Consider the following 19,435-nt stretch of genomic DNA (forward strand, 5'->3'; position numbering starts at 1 on the left):
TTTGCACACTCCACATCATGGAATTCAAAGCATTGGACTGGTGTAAGCATTGGTTGGAGGGATTTTCCGCCATTGTTATTAAATCCATGACTGGGAGTGTGCAAGTGCACCCTGCCAGTGACAGACTCCGCCCCCCTCACCATCTTGCCGATCATCATGACATAGGGGCCCAGGTATTTGTTGACGCCAAAGATGTCGAGCAGCCGGATGTACCAATAGATGATGTTGACACAGTAGATGACCCGGCCGTAACTCATGAGGGGCGGCTCCTGGAGGCGGAGCACCATGCCCACAGAGAAGATGAGGATGGCCATGAGGTCGGTGATGTTCCAGTACTCCTGAAGCCACACCTTTACCTTCTGCAACAGCTTCCCCGGCTCTGACATCAGAATCTGGGGGAGGTAGACAAGGAGGGAGGGATGGAGGGAGAGAGAGCGGGAGAGAGAGGGAAAGAGAAAGAGAGACGTGCTGGCCTATAAAAGGTCACTGAAGAATCTGTTCTACATAAATAGGTACAGGTTTGGAAATGATGACGAATGCAAATATATGTTGCTTTAGGAGGATGACAGAGAGCGCAGGGCTCTCAGTAGGATCATTTCATATGGGCACTGGAATTTAGCTCCTGTACTTTATTTGATCTTGCATTGGAAAATCTGTGTTGATTGACTAGAATGACACACTTCATAACGTGCAAACCACCCACCTCTCTAACATGTGTCTGTGTTATAGACCTGCATATGCTTGACTGTATTGAAATATCCATGAGAAATCCTGGAGTTGTATTGAGAAATCCTGGAGTTGAACCATCTCTTTGTATATGTGTGTCCTGCCCTACCTCTCTCATCTTCTCGATTCCATTGGTGAAGATGTAAGCGATGACTATCCACTCCTGCGGTGAGGGCCACAGGTCCATCTTCACCAGCACAATATAGTTGAACAGCATCAGGTACGCCACATAGGCCATCTGGGGACAAACACACAGTGTCAGGGCCTCCCGGAGCATGTGAAGAGTCTTCAGTGCATGCAGAGGGTCTTACAGATGACATAAGGTGTGGGTCATAAGTGGGTCTTAAGTAGTCTTAGAGGGCATTCAAATTGTTTTAGCACAGAAAAGTTAGGTCTCACCGCAATATAGGCAGAACAAGTGATAGTTTGTCAAAAACGAATTGCACAGAATCGCAGCAAACCTTCAGGGTCTCATCAAAATCTAGAGGCGATTCACGTAATGTAGTGACCTCATGAAGCCTGACTGAACTAAGCTAGTTTGAATCCCTTTCCCCAGCCTAAAAAATGTACTACTGAACTGCAGTGAGGTAAAAAGTACAATGCAGTGTGACAAGACTGTGTTCATATTAATTTTCATGGCTGCTTTGTAGATAAGACAACTACTGCAGGAGAGGTAATATCACAGAGGATGGTTTTGAATGCAAAGCAGATCATGATGATTCCCTGACCAAGTATCAAATCAAATCAAACTTTATTTGTCACATGCGCCGAATACAACAATTGTAGACTTAACCGTGAAATGCTTACTTACAAGCCCTTAACCAATAGTGCAGTTCAAGAACAGTTAAGAAAATATTTACCAAGTAGACTAAAATAAAAAAGTAATAATAAAAAGTAGCACAATAAGATTAAGAATAATGAGGCTATATACAGGGGACACTGGTACCGAGTCAGTGTGCAGGGGTACAGGCTAGTTGAGGTAATCTGTACATGTAGGTGGGGGAAAAGTGACTATGCATAGGTAACAAACATACAGCGAGTAGCACTGCACACAGACACAGACACTGCACACAGACACAGACACTGCCCTCAGACACAGACACAGAACACAGACACAGACACAGAACACAGACACAGACACTACACTCAGATACAGACACTAGACACATACACTGCACTCAGACACAAACACTACACACAGACACTGCACACAGACACAGACACTTCACACAGACACTGAACACAGACACATACACTGCACACAGACAAAGGCACTGACACAGACACTGCACACAGACACAGATACAGACATTGACACAGACACTGCACACAGACACAAACACTGAACACAGACACAGACAATGCACACAGATACAGACACTGCCCACAGACACATACAGTGACACAGACACTGCACACAGACACAGGCACAAACACCGCACAAAGACACTGCACACAGCCACAGCCACAGCCACAGACACAGACACTGTCACAGACACATACACAGACACAGACACAGAAAGAGACACGCTGTGTCACACACTGCATATATCTACTGGGTTCTCTGTTAAAAAACTTTCTAATCCCCCTAAAAATGTTATGGTTCTAGGTAGCAACAAGCCCTGACAGCAGACTCACTGTGTGAAACCAGAACTTGACGATGGGGGCGTTGTAAAACTCGTAGATCTTCCGGCCCATGGGAATGAGACGGTGTCTATTCTGGACCTCCCCCACGCCCTTCTTACGAGACGCCTCCGTGCTTACCTTACCCAGCATGGCCTGGTACATCACACCCAGAGAGACAGAGAGAGAGAGAGAGAGAGAGGGATGGAGGGAGGGAGAGAGGGAGGAAATCATGAAAGAGCATTAGAGCTGTTCATATACATAGTTGCATGAGCAGTAGCAAGCAGAGACAAACTCATTCTGAATGTGTCATGTTAGCGGCATTAAGTGCTGATGGGGATGATGACACACATGACGCAGACAAACACTTATGGATTGAGTCTCGGATGACAGTGACGGACAGTAGAGAGATAGAGATCGAAAGAGAGACAGAGATAGAAAAGAAGAGAGATCGAAAGAGAGAGATAGAAAATAAGAGAGAGAGAGAAAGGAAGAGAGAGAGAGAGAGAAAAGGAGAGAGATAGAGGACAGATAGGAGAAAGAAATATGTCTGAGGTCCATTTCTAGGACTCTAACAGTCAAATCCCAGAGGTTATGATCATGGATGCCCAAACTACACCACACCGTTGGGGAGCCAGCGAATGGTATTGTATTGTATTGTATTGCATGTCAAGGGATAAGGGAGAGACACCCTGCGGTGTGAAAATCACACTGCCATGCCTACATGCTTAATTTAACTGCATATGGACTGGGAGAGTTGGCGATTACAGTGTGTTTTTGGAGGCATCTGAGGCTGACTTGCAATACAATCCCCCCTGGGTGTATTGTAGCCTAGTATATATTTGTATGAATCTGTCTGATTCATATAGTTTGTGTTCTGGGCTGCATTTGAACAATCAGAAACCAGCAGCCCACAATGGCAAGCGGAAGAGCTCATGACAGATGTAATCCTTTGAGTGTTTTGGAGAGTCTCAAGGACTCTCATCAGCATTCTCATAAGCTCCTGTTGCCAGTGAGTTTTGGTGCTGGCTGACTGAATGCAGATGACAATATGTATCGCAATGTCTATGTAGATGGACCGAGTCACCAATTGCCTGTTCTGTATTGAGAGAGAGTGTTCAAACAGTCAGGCGGTGTTTGAAATGGAACCCTACCTCCTATATAGTGCACTATTTTTGACTAAAGCTCTATGGGCCGTGGTCAAACGTAGTGCACTATACAGGGGATAGGGGTCCATTTCGGACACAACCACAGACTGTGCATCTGCATAGACCAGGCAGATAGGCACAGTTATGTAAGCTGAGCAGCTGAAGCTGCTGCCATAGATCAGATGAGAGACACCCTCTGTTAGCAGCATGCGGAGTGATGCGCTGTTGCCAGTGCCACAGGGGAGAGTGAGGGGCAGCAGTCGCATACGATACTGTACCTCTAGTAAGACCTTAGCTAGGAGAGAAACAGAACAGAGGAAGAGAGAGATGGGGGAGAGATAGAGAGAGGTGGAAAGACAGAGAGAGTGAAAGAGAGGGAAAGACAGGGAAAGCGTGAAAGAGGAGGGAAAGCGAGAGAGGTGGAAGAGGGACATCCACAAGGAGCCGAGCGAGGCAAACAGACTGAGACGTTACAACTCCACAACCACGTCTTCGCCGACACGACAGGAAACGAGAAGCAGGATGACAGGTAGGTTTTGGGGAGGGGCATTAAGAATTTACTACCCCTCCAGTTGGTCAAAATAGGGACAAGGCTTGGATGGGTGTGTAGGGACATTAATAATGGTGTGTGTTTGTTAACTGTGGGCCTATTTGCTGGCTAAGGGTGCATCCGAAATGGCGCCCTATTTCCTATAGGGAATACTAATAGGCTGCCATTTGAGACACAGCCTGCGTGTGTATAGTCTGAAGGCGGGGCTGAGGTGGGTGCTCTCACCACGGAGTTGTACTGCGTCTCACAGTAGGATCTTACTGTGAACTCCATGTCCTCTTCTTCCTTCTCATTGGCAGGCTTCTCAGGCTCCTCCTCCTTCTCCTGCAGGTAGGTGTCCTGGTCCTGAGGCATGTATGACATCTCATCCTTGTTCTTAAACTCCAAACTCAGGATGGACGGAGGCAGCAGCAGGCCCAAGATCACCTGTACAGGAGTGTGGAGTTAGACACATGCACACAGGCAATACACACAACACAAACGCATACAGAGACGCTTCTTCAACAGTTGTCACATGGCACGACGTCGGGAGAGCTGTGGTCGTAATGCGTGGGTCCGTTAAAGTGTGAAACTATTTTTTTTTTTCATTGCTCCCGAAGCAAATGTAATACATACCTGACGTACTGCAGTAAATTCCTCACCTTGCAACTTTCTATCCTGCAGTCAAATGACCAACTCGCCCTCTAGTGGCCTCCCGGGTGGAATGTTATTCATATTTTTCATAATCTCATAATTAATAAACATGATGAAAATATGACATGAAAAATCCTGTGTTTCTATGTCAAATGATTTTGCTATATTTAAGACTTCTGTGATGTATATAAAGTGTAATATTTGGATGCAAACTCAAAATGTAATACATTCCAACTCTATATCTGCCATGGAACAGGTGTCTTGTTTTTTTAAGCCCATAGCCATGTGTGTGAGGTGTATTCTGTTGTTTCAAGGTAGATTTGTTTAAGACTACCAAGAAACACTCTGTGTGACCCTGATTTTGCCCACTGCAGTAAAAGTTTAAAAGTTGCTCAACTGTCTTCTTGAACCAGTGGATCTGTATAAAGAGAGACACACACATATGAATTGACTATTTAGTAGTCTTATGGCTTGGGGGTAGAAGCTGCCTTGGAGCCTGTTGGTCCGAGAGCCGATGCTCCGGTACCGTTTACCGGACGGTAGCATAGTGAACAGTCTATGGCTTGGGTGGCTGGAGTCTTTGGCAATTTTTTGGGCCCACCTCTGGTACCACCTGATTTAGAGGTCTTAGATGGCAGGGAGCTCGGCCCCAGTGATGTACTGGGCTGTCCGCACCACCCTTGATTGCGCTTTGCGGTCAAGGGCGGTGCCTTTGCCATACCAAGCAGTGATGCACCCAGTCAATATGCTCTCGATGGTGCAGCTGTAAAGTTTTGAGGATCTGAGGGCACATGCCGAATATTTTCAGCCTCCTGAGGGGAAGAGGCGCTGCCTTGCCCTCTTCACGACTGTGCGGGTGTGTGTGGACCAGGTTAGGTCCTTAGTGATGTGGACACCAAGGAACTTGAAGCTCTCGACCCACTTCACAACAGCCCCGTCGATGACTTAGACCTGGGTGAGCACCTTGACTCCTTAAACATGTCTTACTATGACTGTGATATGCGGTTGTCTCTATTACAGTTTTTAACAATCACTTCGGCACTAATTTCAGAACCTTGTTGTCATTTTTCAAAATCTAGACACAGAACTCAAAACTGTCATCACTTGTAACACAGGCTGTCCAATGTTCAAAACACTGCATTGTGCATTCTTATCTTAAAAGAGACCTTGCATTTGCAAAATCACTGCTTCAAATAACTAATTTATCATGAAATACCATAGGAACATTCATTTAAATCACCCACACACAAGATACAGATAGTTTCACTGTGTAGTTGTCCGTACAATCATTAAATATTGTAGTACAAAATATGTGATACATGTTTCATTATGCTACTACACGTAAATACATCACTCTAAAAGGACTAGTAGAGAGAATATTACAGCCACAGTGGAATCATTGTACAAAATATGAAATTTATTGATGAAACACAAAAAAATCATAACATAGGTTTCTTTGAATCAAAGCAAAAATAGTTAGCTACAAAAAAAGAAAAAAACTACAGTAAAACGTCAACTGCAGTGTTCCTCACCTGGCTTACTGTAAAAAGCAAAACAAAGGATTGATTACTGTACTTCTATATTTCCATCAACCCTGTCTTCTGGATTTGGCCACAGGTTCTCATCCACATCACAGTGGATGTTTTCATTAGCCAAACATCTTGGGAAGAATCTTCGGGAATGGTGAATCCAGGCATGACACTGGTCTGCCGTGATGTCATTGCATGCGTCATCCATGGCCTGGAGAAGGGCGGCTTGTTCGTGAGGGCGCCTATCATATACCTTCCACCTCCAGGTGGAGAAAAATTCCTCAATCGGGTTAAGGAAATGAGAGTATGGGGGTAAGTACAGGGTGGTAAATTGTGGTTGGGCCTGAAACCATGCTTGCACCATTTGAGCATGGTGGAACCTGACATTATCCCACACAATGACATAGGTCATGCCATCAGCTCTACAGACCTGATTTAGCTCATCAAGGAAGGTTACATTCAAACAGCGAATCATGTGGCTGCCTGCAACTAAATATATAGAGTATATAGAGTAGAGAGCTTTAGATGTTATTCGACCAAACATTAGAATAGGCAAGATGAGTAATCTAAGCAACTTTGACCGTGGTATGATTGTTGATGCCACACATGGTGATTCCAGCATCTCAGAAACAGCTGCCCTCCTGGGATTTTTACACACTACAGTCTCTGGAGTTTACAGAGAATGGTGCGATTAACAAAACACATTCAGTGAGCGGCATTTCTGTGGGCAAAAACACCTTGTTAATGAGAGAGGTCAGAGGAGAATGTCCAGACTCATTCAAGCTAACAGAAAGGCCACAAATAGTAAAATAACAGCTGTTTAAAACAGTGGTGTGCAGAATGGCATCTCTTAACATACAACACAATGAATAATTCAAGCTGTTGTGGAGGCAAAAGTGGGACCTACCCAGTACTAGATAGATGTACCTAATAAAGTGGCCGGTGAGTGTACAGTAATGTCAAATCTGAAAACATGGTCTGGAAAAGCGGTACACGGGACCATAGAAACAGTGTCTGACAAAGAATGATGAGGAAATATTACATCCATAGATAATATAGTCCAATTGGTTCATGTTCCACGGTAATTGGTGTCAATGGATCTCGTTATCCTGAAACTTTCATGATCTAAACATGGAATATTGTTTGTCAGTTTCCATAAAACTATGCATTAAGAGTAATGCAACAGTTACTCATCATTTTGATCAGTTGTATCAATTGATAGTTAGATCATTGTAATGAAATGAATAGACAGTCATCTCAGATGTAATGTGTGAATTGCATTTTGAAATGGTAATACTTTGACGTTAAGTTGTGTCATTTTGAACAGGTGATTTTAGTTCAATGAACAAATGATCTTAGCTTTATGTGTATTGTATCCAAGCAATTGGATAAAGTGTTAAGAGTTTTGAAACATTTGCATTTTGATCATCGGTTGTGAGTTTTGTGTCTAGAGTTTTGAAAAATGACATCAAGGTTCCTGAAATTAGTGCCAAAGTGATTGTAAAAAACTGTAACTACCTTAAGATTAATGCACTAACTGTAAGTCGCTCTGGATAAGAGCGCTGATAAAGAGCGCTGATAAATGACTGAAATGTAAAACTTTTAAATGTTTCAGATGAGTGAAGGAAAGGACATGTAGTGTCAAGGAAGCTGTATAAGGAAGCTGCATAAATGGATAAGGACCCAATCCATCTTCTCACCACTCTCTACCTGACTTTCTGCTTCAGGCCTGTGGCAGCAGGCCAGTCGTATTCATTAGTGCACATGGTGGAAAAACAGTTTTGCAACTAAAGTACGAAAACAAGTGTTTCTCATTGGAAAGTTTAGGTAGTGCCTTCCTGTTTCAGTCCGTTGTCTACCATTTGGTGCCTGGTGAATAGAACCCAGACAGAAAGGTGTGTGTGTGGTGGGGCTTTATTGGTCATGATGAGTGTGTGTGTAGTGCTATTTGCTGTGCGATCTACTACTCATGGTATACCAGCCCTTTTGCTCTACCTTTGGTTTCTGCTCCACTGAATCTGTTTGCCAACCAGTTCTATACTGCACCTGGATTCATCCTCCTTACACTACAAAACCACCCAGCGGTCCCCAAGCACAGCTACTCCTAATAATACATGACTGTGGCCTTTCATGATCTAAGCAGCTGTATGCTATCAAACCATAGCCAACTCACTGGCTAACCTACTTGACTGGGCTGAATAATAGCACAAGCCTTTACAGTGTAATTATAGGTGCGTTGTCGTAAATCAACATTTAAAGTGTTAGGAACGGTCAAGCGACAGCTCAGATATGGGATATCATTAGCCATTATTCCCAGCAGGCCAAGCGGGGTAATTGCAGCATCTATTTCAGTATACACTTTCACCTCTCCATCTGTCTGTCTGACTGTCTGACTGTCTGTTTGTCTCTTTCTGTCTGTCTGTCTGTCTGTCTGTCTGTCTGTCTGTCTGTCTGTCTTTCTCTCTGTCTGTCTCTCTCTCCATCTGTCTGTCTTTCTGTCTCTCTCTCCATCTGTCTGTCTTTCTGTCTCCGTCCATCTGTCTGTCTGTCTGTCTGTCTGTCTGTCTGTCTGTCTGTCTGTCTGTCTGTCTGTCTGTTTGTCTCTCTTTCTCTCCCTCTGTCTGTCTGTCTGTCTGTCTGTCTGTCTGTCTGTCTGTCTGTCTGTCTGTCTGTCTGTCTGTTTGTCTCTCTTTCTCTCTGTCTGTCTCTCTCTCCATCTGTCTCCATCTGTCTGTCTTTCTGTCTCCGTCCATCTGTCTGTCTGTCTTTCTGTCTGTCTGTCTCTCTTTCTCTCTGTCTGTCTCTCTCTATCTGTCTCAATCTGTCTGTCTTTCTGTCTGTCTGTCTGTCTGTCTGTCTGTCTGTCTGTCTGTCTGTCTGTCTGTCTGTCTGTCTGTCTGTTTGTCTCTCTTTCTCTCTGTCTGTCTCTCTCTCCATCTGTCTCCATCTGTCTGTCTGTCTGTCTCCGTCCATCTGTCTGTCTGTCTTTCTGTCTGTCTGTCTCTTTCTCTCCCTCTGTCTGTCTGTCTGTCTGTCTGTCTGTCTGTCTGTCTGTCTGTCTGTCTGTCTGTCTGTCTGTCTGTCTGTCTGTCTGTCAGCTGGTCAACCTCTGAAACCCCATTTAGACAATGCACCGTGTGACCCCTAACCCTCTGACCTTAAGCCCAGAGTTCTTGCGCATGCGCAGCCGTCCCATCCACATGTCGGTGAGCAGCATCTGGCTACAAGTGTGGGCGATGAAGTCGCGGTGCTTGGCAGCCACAGCCAGCTGAAGGCAGGTGGCGTTACTCCAGTTCTTCAGCTCGTAGGTTAGCAGCTTCATGGCCATCTGCTCATCCTGCTTGTAAGACTGGTCCAGCAGCTCAACGGCTAGCTGGCCAAACTCACTGAAACACATATAGGATGTCACACAGTGAATGTTTGAGATGGACTAGGCTACATTGTAGTCGGACATATCAACATAACGTACAGATAAATGCACTGCACACACACACACACACACACACACACACACACACACACACACACACACACACACACACACACACACACACACACCAAAATACATTATGTACACAAACACTAGTCAGAGGATTAGGATAAGACTTCAACAGCCAAACTCTCTGAGGAACAAACATACCAATATGATCTGCACTTGACAGAAAGAGAGGTGTCAGGGCTTTGAAGAGAATGTGTGTGTGCCACCTGGCAGTTCTTCCCTCTAATCAACTTCCAACATTTTCATTACAGTATTTTTACTTGAGCAAGAACACACAAAGAACTAACACGAAGGTCCATCCCACACACATACCATTAATTAAACTACATGTGTGTCATTGGCTAGAGTACCCTATATGTGTTATCATTAGCTCTATAAATGTACGGCAGTCCTATGAGATGTGTGTGTTATCTAAAGCAGGTCAGGCTGAGAGGAGGAGTGTGGATGCCGCTCCAGTCCAGACTGCCAGCTCAACTCTGCATTAATCATTTAGAAGAAAACTTTCAATTTTCCAGCCTAGAAAATAGACTCTGACCGCTTGGTTAGCATCTATCTCAGCATGCTGAGAAGGTGTGTGCGCACGTTCATTTGAGGGTATGTACACGTGTGGCAAACTCTACAAATGCTTACGTGTTTGTGATTGCTTGTCTGACTATGTGTGAGTATCTGTGTTTGTTTTGAACTCTATGTGTGCCTGTCTTGTGGTCTATAGTACCTGGAGTTATGGTTGAGCTCCTGTGAGATGTCGTCCACCATGTCATTCTCGGAGGCCTCGTGGGCCATGGCCTTACACAGCTTACAGGCCACCAGGGCTTTAGCCATGGCCTCCTCCCCGTGCTGCCAGAAGAACAGTGCCATCTTCTGTCTCTTCATCAGCACAGCCCACACCATCAACTCATGGAAGGGGAAGTGGAAGTGGTTTATCTCAGGGTCGTCCAGGTCAATGTCCACCTCCTCCTCCCGCTTCCGTGTAGTCTTCTGACGACCCCTTCGGATCGGCATGTCATCCTTACGCAGGGCACACAGGACGAGAGCAGAGAAATTGATTCATGGGTTTTTGAATGTGATGCTCAGCCTTGGCACATTGAGGGAGACAGACGGACATTAAGAGAGACTGTGATCAAGTAATATTATTCACACTGGCTATGGTCTTGGAGAGATGGATGTAGTACCATGGCCTTGGTGTATTCTGACATTTATTCCAATATTTATTCAGATATTTCCCTACTACTTCAATATCTCATTAAACAGGGAGACTTCAGCTGAGTTAAGATTCATTCATTTTCGATTTATGGATTAAGGAGTGATTTTAACTGATCTCAGCTAAACTTTGTGAAAATGAGGAAGATTAGTTTAGATTGAATAATATCTTCAATTTTGATTTGTTCACAGATTGCCTTAAGTATCCCCATCGACTAAAGAGTTCAACTTAGAGATCTCCATGGAAATGGTATCACCATGGTAATGCCTGTTTCACTGACAGACACACAAACATGCAAGGTATCAGAATGCTGTATAAGATATAATAACACAAGTCACACAAAGTATTTACATTGTCATAAACTCTGTACACAGACAGGATGTAATATCAGGGCATTCTGTTATTCTAACCAGGGGAAAACACCAAACTGTACAACCTGGACGTAACTAGCCAGGTCACCCATGATACAAGTCAGTATTCGATGTCCAGCCATGTCTGAGGACGTCGGGAGATGACATGGAAATTGTTCACTTGGGGCAACAATGAGCACGGTTACCTTCATGTAGGTTTTAGTTTTGCTAGGGCGTTGTGGACCGGGATGGCGGATGGTTGCAAGTTCGAATCTAGCGATAGAAAGTTGTTTTTGATACTTTTGTTTTAAGCCTATCCCAATCCTTAACCCATACCTTAACCATTCAGAGTTAATGCCTAACCTTAACCATTCAGAGTTAATGCCTAACCTTAAGAATTTGGAGTTAATGCCTGAACTTAACCCTAACCTTAAAAATTCTGAGTTAATGCCTAAAATGATCCTTAAACACTTTGAAATATAACGTTTGGAACAACTTTGAAATTTGACGTTTGAGTAACATGGATGAACGTCTAATTCTGACGCGAGACTGTCAGAGCTGGTAGAATGTAACATAGTAAATGTAAATCTGTCTCTGACCATTTAGTTTGATATGTTATGGTATGTATTAATTTGTGTATGTCCCTCATCCATTTCGTATAATATTGTACAAATTGCAATTAGTACAATATGTTAACATTTTGCAATATGTATGATATGTTATGAATTCCAATTTGTTATGCCTAACATTAGCTAGGTGGCTAGGTGGTTAATGCTAACGTTAGCTAAGTGGCTAACGTTAGTTAGGCTAGGGGTTACGGTTAAGGGTTAAGGTTAGGAGTTAGGTCAAAGAGATAGGGTTAGGGTTAGGGGAAGGTTTAGCTAAAATGCTAATGTTGTCTGTGATGAGATTTGAACTTGCAACATTTAGGTTGCTAGACATTTGTGTTATAGGCCCACCCATCCACCCTCCTTATGTAACCACACCAAGCGTAACATATCATACTAATTTGAGTGTCCTGGATTTACTTTTACTATGTTACGTCTAGTCTATGAGACCAGGCTGAACTGTAAACGAATCATAATGACATTGTGACCAGGAACTCACCTCCATCCCCAGCAGTTTCAGGGCTTTGGGCTGGAAAGGTAACAAAAACATGGTTATAGAGAAATCAACACACTCAAGGGAAATGTTTCACATTTAAAATATGCACACACATAAAGTGACACAGACAGACAAATGTACACACACTCAATAAGCCAGATGTTCAAATACAGAAATATATGCATTAACTAAATAATACAGCTGTCCTGTTCCAAATCAACAGTAGCCTGTTGTAGACCAGACAGTAACCTGTTCTTGATCAACATTAACCTGTTCCAGACCAGACAGTAACCTGTTCCAGACCAGACAGTAACCTGTTCTAGATTAACAGTAACCTGTTCTAGACCAGACAGTAACCTGTTCTAGACCAGACAGTGACCTGTTCTTGATCAACATTAACCTGTTCTAGACCAGACAGTAACCTGTTCTAGATTAACAGTAACCTGTTCTTGATCAACATTAACCTGTTCTCGACCAGACAGTAACCTGTTCTAGATTAACAGTAACTTGTTCTAGACCAGACAGTAACCTGTTCTAGATTAATAGTAACTTGTTCTAGATTAACAGTAACTTGTTCTAGACCAGACAGTAACCTGTTCTAGATTAATAGTAACTTGTTCTAGACCAGACAGTAACCTGTTCTAGATAGATTTTAACCATTAACCTAGATCAACAGTTGTCTTTAGATATACTGAACAAAAATATAAACGCAACACGCAGCAATTTCAAAGATTTTACTGAGTTACAGTTCATACAACGAAATCAGTCAATTGAAATAAATTTGTTATGGCCCTAATTTATGGATTTCACATGACTGAGCAGGGGTGCAGCCATGGGTGGGCCTTGGATGGCATCCACTGGGGAGCCAGGCCCAGCCAATCCAAAGGAGTTTTTCACCACAAAATGGCTTTATTACAGACAGAAATACTCCTCAGTGCACCCCCCTTCAGACGATCCCACAGGTGAAGAATCCAGATGTGGAGGTCCTGGGCTGGCGTGGTTACAGGTGGTCTGTGGTTGTAAGGCTGGTTGGACGTACTTCCAATTTCTCTAAAACAACATCGGAGGCAGCTAATGGTAGAGAAATTAACATTCCCTTAAAACTTGAGAAATCTGTGGAATGGTGTTGTATGACTAAACTGCACATTTTAAAGTGACCTTTAATTGTCCTCAGCACAAGGTGCACCTGTGTAATGATCATAATGTTTAATCAGCTTCTTGATATGCCACACCTGTCAGGTGGATGGACTATCTTGGCAAAGGACAAATGCTCACTAACAGGGATGTAAACACGTGTGCACAATATTGGAGAAAAAATCTGCTTTTTGTGAATACATTTTGGGGATGTGTTTTTATTTCAGCTCATGAAACATGGGACCAACATTTACATGTTGCATTTCTAGTAACCTGTTACTGTAACCTGCTCTCTTTCACCTGTGTGTGTTTGTGTGTGTGAGGGCGAGGCTGGCTAAGTGGAGCTCCATGCAGCGGCAGGCCCTCTAAGGCGTATTAAAGCAGGCTGTGTATGAATTATGTATTTATCAGCCATCATGTGATCTACTTCTCCAACTGCTGGTAAAATAACTCAGGCCTCCTGTGGGGATGTTGATGTCTGCATCTATTTCAGGGCTGTGTTCCTACCACTGTGTGTGTCTGTGTTTGTGTGTGTGCGTGCCAGCTTTCCCACTGCTGTTTTATCTAACATGAGACTGTGAGTGTGCCCAAATCTTTTCAAAACAGATCAAAGATAAGTTAGATGGCTACCTTTTCTTATTGCATCCTCTGTCTCTCTTTTTCTATCCTTCACTTTTGCCATCTCTTTTTACTCTATCGCACGCACGCACGCACACACACACACACACACACACACACACACACACACACACACACACACACACACACACACACACACACACACACACACACACACACACACACACACACACACACACACACACACACACACACAGCTGGAATAGACATTGCTCTACACCAGGGCTCTCCAACCCTATTCCTGGAGAGCTACCCTCCTGTTCGTTTTCGCTCTAACCCCAGTTTTAACTGACCTGATTCAGTTTATCAACCAGCTAATTATGTGAATCAGGTGCGCTAGACTGGGGATGGAGTGAAAACCTATAGGACGGTAGCTCTCCAGGAACAGGGTTGGAGTGAAAACCTATAGGACGGTAGCTCTCCAGGAACAGGGTCGGAGTGAAAACCTATAGGATGGTAGCTCTCCGGGAACAGGGTTGGAGTGAAAACCTATAGGATGGTAGCTCTCCAGGAACAGGGTTGGAGTGAAAACCTATAGGACGGTACAGTAGCTCTCCAGGAACAGGGTCGGAGTGAAAACCTATAGGACGGTAGCTCTCCAGGAACAGGGTCGGAGTGAAAACCTATAGGATGGTAGCTCTCCGGGAACAGGGTTGGAGTGAAAACCTATAGGACGGTAGCTCTCCGGGAACAGGGTCGGAGTGAAAACCTATAGGACGGTAGCTCTCCAGGAACAGGGTCGGAGTGAAAACCTATAGGACGGTAGCTCTCCAGGAACAGGGTTGGAAAATCCTGCTCTACACAATAGTCCTTCTATTGTGGACTGCTTCACTGTTCTTTAAGGAGCCTTGTCTTGAAGGAGGCCTTGAAACAGCACAATCAACAATAAAATATCTCCTTTCTATCTCACAGCCATTGTTCCTAACAGTGTAATGTAGTGCAGTTCAGCACTGCTTTCTACTAGTAGTGTGTGAGAGTTGCACGCAGAGGGAGAAAATGAGGCCGTATCCCTAGTGCAGGTTTGAGTTAGAGTGACATGCATGTACATCCTGCATTCAGAGGGACTGCATATTTATTCATATTCATTTACAGAACCTTTGATCACACAAAAAACAGGTTAATTAAGTACCAAATTTCCATCACTCCAAAAGTGAGGCTCGGGTTGGCTTTCAGTTGGCTAGTCAGTTTGTGTTACTGTTACTACAGAGCACCTGTCAACACAGCAGTACCTTCTTTAACTGTTCAGTCTGAACAGACAACAAACCATCCCATCACCTGCATTCAGCCCCGAATAAACTGACAAAAAGCACCACACAACCCACTACCGTTAGTCAAAACCTAATCCCACACATTGCGTATCATACCTTCACAGCTCACACACACAAACATTCAGTTCAGCCTCATATCCATCACACATACACAAAGACACAGACACATGGGCTGGAATTAAACCTGCCATAGCAATATCAACACAGTGCATTTCTTTACAAACGTCATCCCACATGGACACATGCTTCTCTTCTTCTTCTGAAAACTGAAAGCATACCTGAGGTGAGTCCACCAGGTTAGTAGTTGTAGGTTTGTATATAGTACCTAAGACCAGTCAATTAGTTTATTTGAACATGGGAAAAAGAGCTACTGCATAAATACCGCAATGCAGGTTTGATTAAACTGAGCCCACAGAGACAAGTAGACATGTAAACATCGGGGACAACAACTGCCCCCACTCACCGACTGCGGTACTGCAGACATTGTTAGCAGAAAACAGGGTCCTCAATTATAGTTTCATCTTATAGTTTCATCTTCGTGGTCAAACTTTGTGTAAATATTATTATTTTTTGAAGACAATCATGATGCCAATAATTGCTTCCAATACACCAGATGTATGTCCTTTAACCGGTTATTTTACAATCACACACAGAAGAGGTGATAAGGATAATTGAGTTGCTAATGGCACCTTGCAGTACTTCAACTTAAGTTAGTCAATGAGAGGGAGCAGCACTGAGCTAGCCTGCAAGGTCACTTCCTGGAGTAGGTCAAACTGTGTATGCTATGTCTCCATGAGACGTTATCTTAACCAACTTCATTTGGCTTCAATGCGCTATTGAGTCCCCACATAGGAATGAATGGTGTCACGTGATCGATGGCTTTGTCCACTTACTATGTATACAGTCATTGACATATATGCACATACTGTGCCTTCAAAAAGTATTCACTCCCCTTTACTTTTTCCACATTTTGTTGTGTTAGAAAAAATGGGATTAAAATGGATTTCATTGTGATTTTTTTGTCAACGATTTACACAAAATACTCTGTAATGTCAAAGTGGAAGAAAAAATATATGAAAAATAAAACACTAATATGTCTTGATTAGATAAGTATTCGACCTCCTGAGTCAATACATGTTAGAATCCCCTTTGGCAGCATTTACAAATGTGTCTTTCTGGGTAAGTCTCTAAGAGCTTTGCACACCTGGATTGAACAATAATTGCACGCTATTCTTTAAATTGGTTGTTGATGATTGCTAGACAGACATTTTAGGTCTCGCCATAGATTTTCAAGACGATTTAAGTCAAAACTGTAACTAGGCCACTCAGGAGCATTCAGTGTTGTATTGGTAAGCAACTCCAGTGTATATTTGGCCTTGTGTTTTAGGTTATTGTCCTGCTGAAAGATTTATTTTTTTCTCCCAGTGTCTGTTAGAAAGAAGACTGGACCAGGTTTTCCTCCAGGATTTTGCCTGTGCTTAGCTCAATTCCGTTTCTTTTTATCATAAAAAACTCCCTAGTCCTTGCCAATGACAGTCATACCCATAACATGATGCAGCCACCACCATGCTTGAAAATATGAAGAGTGGTACTCAGTGATGTGCTGTGTTGGATTATTGGCCCCAAACATAACGCTTGGTATTCAGGACATAAATAGCTAATCAAATGGCTACCTGGACTACCTGCATTGACCCTTTTTTGCACTAACTCCCTTGCATTGACTCCATGCACACACACTGGACTCTACCTACACACACACACATTCACACTCATGACATACGCTGCTGCTACTGTCTATTATCTATCCGGTTGCCTAGTCACTTTACCCCTACCTATATGTACAGTACATAGGTACCTCAATTACCTCGTACACCTGCACATCGACTTGGTACTGGTATTCTCTGTATATAGCCATGATATTTTCTAATTCCTGTATATAGCCATGTTATTTTTAATTGTTATTTTTATTCGTTATGCACTGTTTATTTATTCCTTGTGTTACTATTTCTATTTTTTCTTACATTTTTTATCTTATCTTTAACTCTGCTGACTCAAGACATTTTAGCTTTTCATTATCTATTATTTTAATGAATTCCACTTTAACAACATGGGTTGTAGGCCAGTGACAAAATAATCTTCATTTAATAACTTTTAAACTCAGGCTGTAGCACAACTACATGTGGAAAAAGTATAGGGGTGTGAATACTTTCTGAAGGCACTGTTTCATTTGCAGAATAGGAAAGTGTAAAGCTGGTCCGCCACTCACTCGTTTGGGTCCAAAGAGGTTATGATACAGCGTTCTAAACCTCTTCCTGGTGTAGTTGCATCGGTAAGCTCCGCCCATCAAGTACTCGATGACCAATCCAATGTCAATGAGACTAATGCGGTAATCTGGTGGGAGGTTACCCTGGGGACCGAGAAATTGGTGAGACAACGCCGCACACTCCCACGACAGTTGAGCATAAGAAGGTGAAAGGAAGAGAAAACACCCCACACAAATCATACACACTTCACGTCACACATCCACACACATTTGTTTTGTGCTAAAAAGAATACGTGATTAGTTGATTCACCTTGAAGTAGATCCAACTGAACCCTGGATATTCTTGCTTGGAAAGAGCACACAAGGTCAGTGAGTATACAGCACAAGGCCAAGGAGAGATGGGAGACACAGACCCCCAGATAAGATCACAGAGTTTATAACCTAACCTAATTTAAATGACCTTAACTTAATTTAAATGAAGTTAGCTTAGCTTAATTTAGCAGTTTAGCTTAGCTTAATTTATCTTAACTTAGCTCAGTTTAACTTAGCTTATTTCAACAGCACTGAGATCGACATCAGTATACTGTACTCTGAGAGGAGAGGGGTGGAGGAGTCAAGGAGGTGGAGGAAGAGGGAGACCATGAAAATAGGGAAAAGGTTAAGGAGAAGATGGAAAAAGACAAATCTTGAGGAAATGGAAAAATCTAAAAATCAGATCAATGCTTACTTAATTTGTCTGATTGCTATGTACTAATTTGCATATGTAATATATGACTAGATCTTATCAGGGGTTCAGTGCTGGAAGAGAGAGACAACCAGAAGTCTGAATATGAGGATAAAAGGAGAACAAATGAGAGACGTTTCTTGATAGAAATAGGCCTTCATCATCCACTTCAGCTAGAAAGCAGAGCTCTATGAGCTGACTATAATTACCAGGAGGCCATTAGGTCCAAACCAGTGGAGGCCGTTGTTGGGGGGGGGGGGGGGATAGGGAGGCTGGGCTCCCGCTGCTCCTTAGAGCTGGGCCAATTATCATACATCTACGGATGCTTTAAAGCCATCTCATCCACTGCCCCTGGTTACTTTAGTGGGAAGCTTCCTATATGCCCCATCAAAACGTACTCTATTTTGTTTCTGTTATCCCAGTAAAGCCTCAGTTATCCAGCCAAAGCTCAGAGGCAACCCTTTGAAGTGGGAGAACTCCAAAGCAGGATGCGCTTGTGTTTTTTCACACAAGTTCCAATTAAACGCAGCACTATACCGTTCCCCGCCCTCTACATAGAACGTTCTAAACCTAGCTGGGTGAACATACTGTATCCCATGTTGGCTACATTATTGGCTACATCTATTACCATGTCAGAGTACCGCCCTGCTGTTCCCTTCAAACAAACTATCCCTACAATGAGTGAGCTGACCTCACCATCACTCTGGGGTTCTGGAGGTGCACTTACACAGTCTTATGATGCCGAGACCAGAATACAAATAGTATTTATTTCCTGTCAAATATTTTGAGAGTAAAATCAAGCATGTCTGAAATTCCATATGGGCAGGGTTTGCCCTATTGTATTGGTTCCATTGCACCAAACAAGCTCAGTCAAACACACCTAAAGTAGTTGAACGAAAACAAATTTACCGTGTTTAAGTTTACCGTGTCTGCTTACACGCTCATACGGTTGTACACAGTAGCGGCACTCATATTGATTAAGTATAGGCCCCCAAGTCAATCAATTGCAGATAAAGGAAAAGCACACTACAGGTTCACTCAGAA

The 19,435-nt window shown here is 43.2% G+C and overlaps 1 protein-coding gene across 13 annotated transcripts in view; it reads right to left on the reverse strand.

The window, feature by feature from the left end:
• The window catches only part of LOC115164787 (transient receptor potential cation channel subfamily M member 3), a 157,886-nt gene that overhangs the window by 10,172 nt on the left and 128,279 nt on the right, over positions 1 to 19,435 (reverse strand). For 4 of the 13 annotated variants that reach the window (XM_029717590.1, XM_029717593.1, XM_029717588.1 and 1 more), the window contains exons 13-21: positions 17,978 to 18,013; positions 17,671 to 17,811; positions 12,367 to 12,396; positions 10,424 to 10,716; positions 9,367 to 9,595; positions 4,309 to 4,473; positions 2,365 to 2,505; positions 836 to 964; positions 141 to 392 (exon numbers count right to left, since the gene is read on the reverse strand). In XM_029717590.1, the coding sequence (XP_029573450.1) occupies positions 141 to 392; positions 836 to 964; positions 2,365 to 2,505; positions 4,309 to 4,473; positions 9,367 to 9,595; positions 10,424 to 10,716; positions 12,367 to 12,396; positions 17,671 to 17,811; positions 17,978 to 18,013 (1,416 nt within the window). Of the gene's footprint in view, positions 1 to 140; positions 393 to 835; positions 965 to 2,364; positions 2,506 to 4,272; positions 4,474 to 9,366; positions 9,596 to 10,423; positions 10,717 to 12,366; positions 12,397 to 17,670; positions 17,812 to 17,977; positions 18,014 to 19,435 lie in introns of all 13 variants that reach the window. The other 9 variants (XM_029717586.1, XM_029717592.1, XM_029717584.1 and 6 more) reach the window with 3 other exon arrangements.

This window comes from Salmo trutta, chromosome 27, assembly GCF_901001165.1.
Source record: "Salmo trutta chromosome 27, fSalTru1.1, whole genome shotgun sequence".
Classification (NCBI taxonomy): domain Eukaryota; kingdom Metazoa; phylum Chordata; class Actinopteri; order Salmoniformes; family Salmonidae; genus Salmo; species Salmo trutta.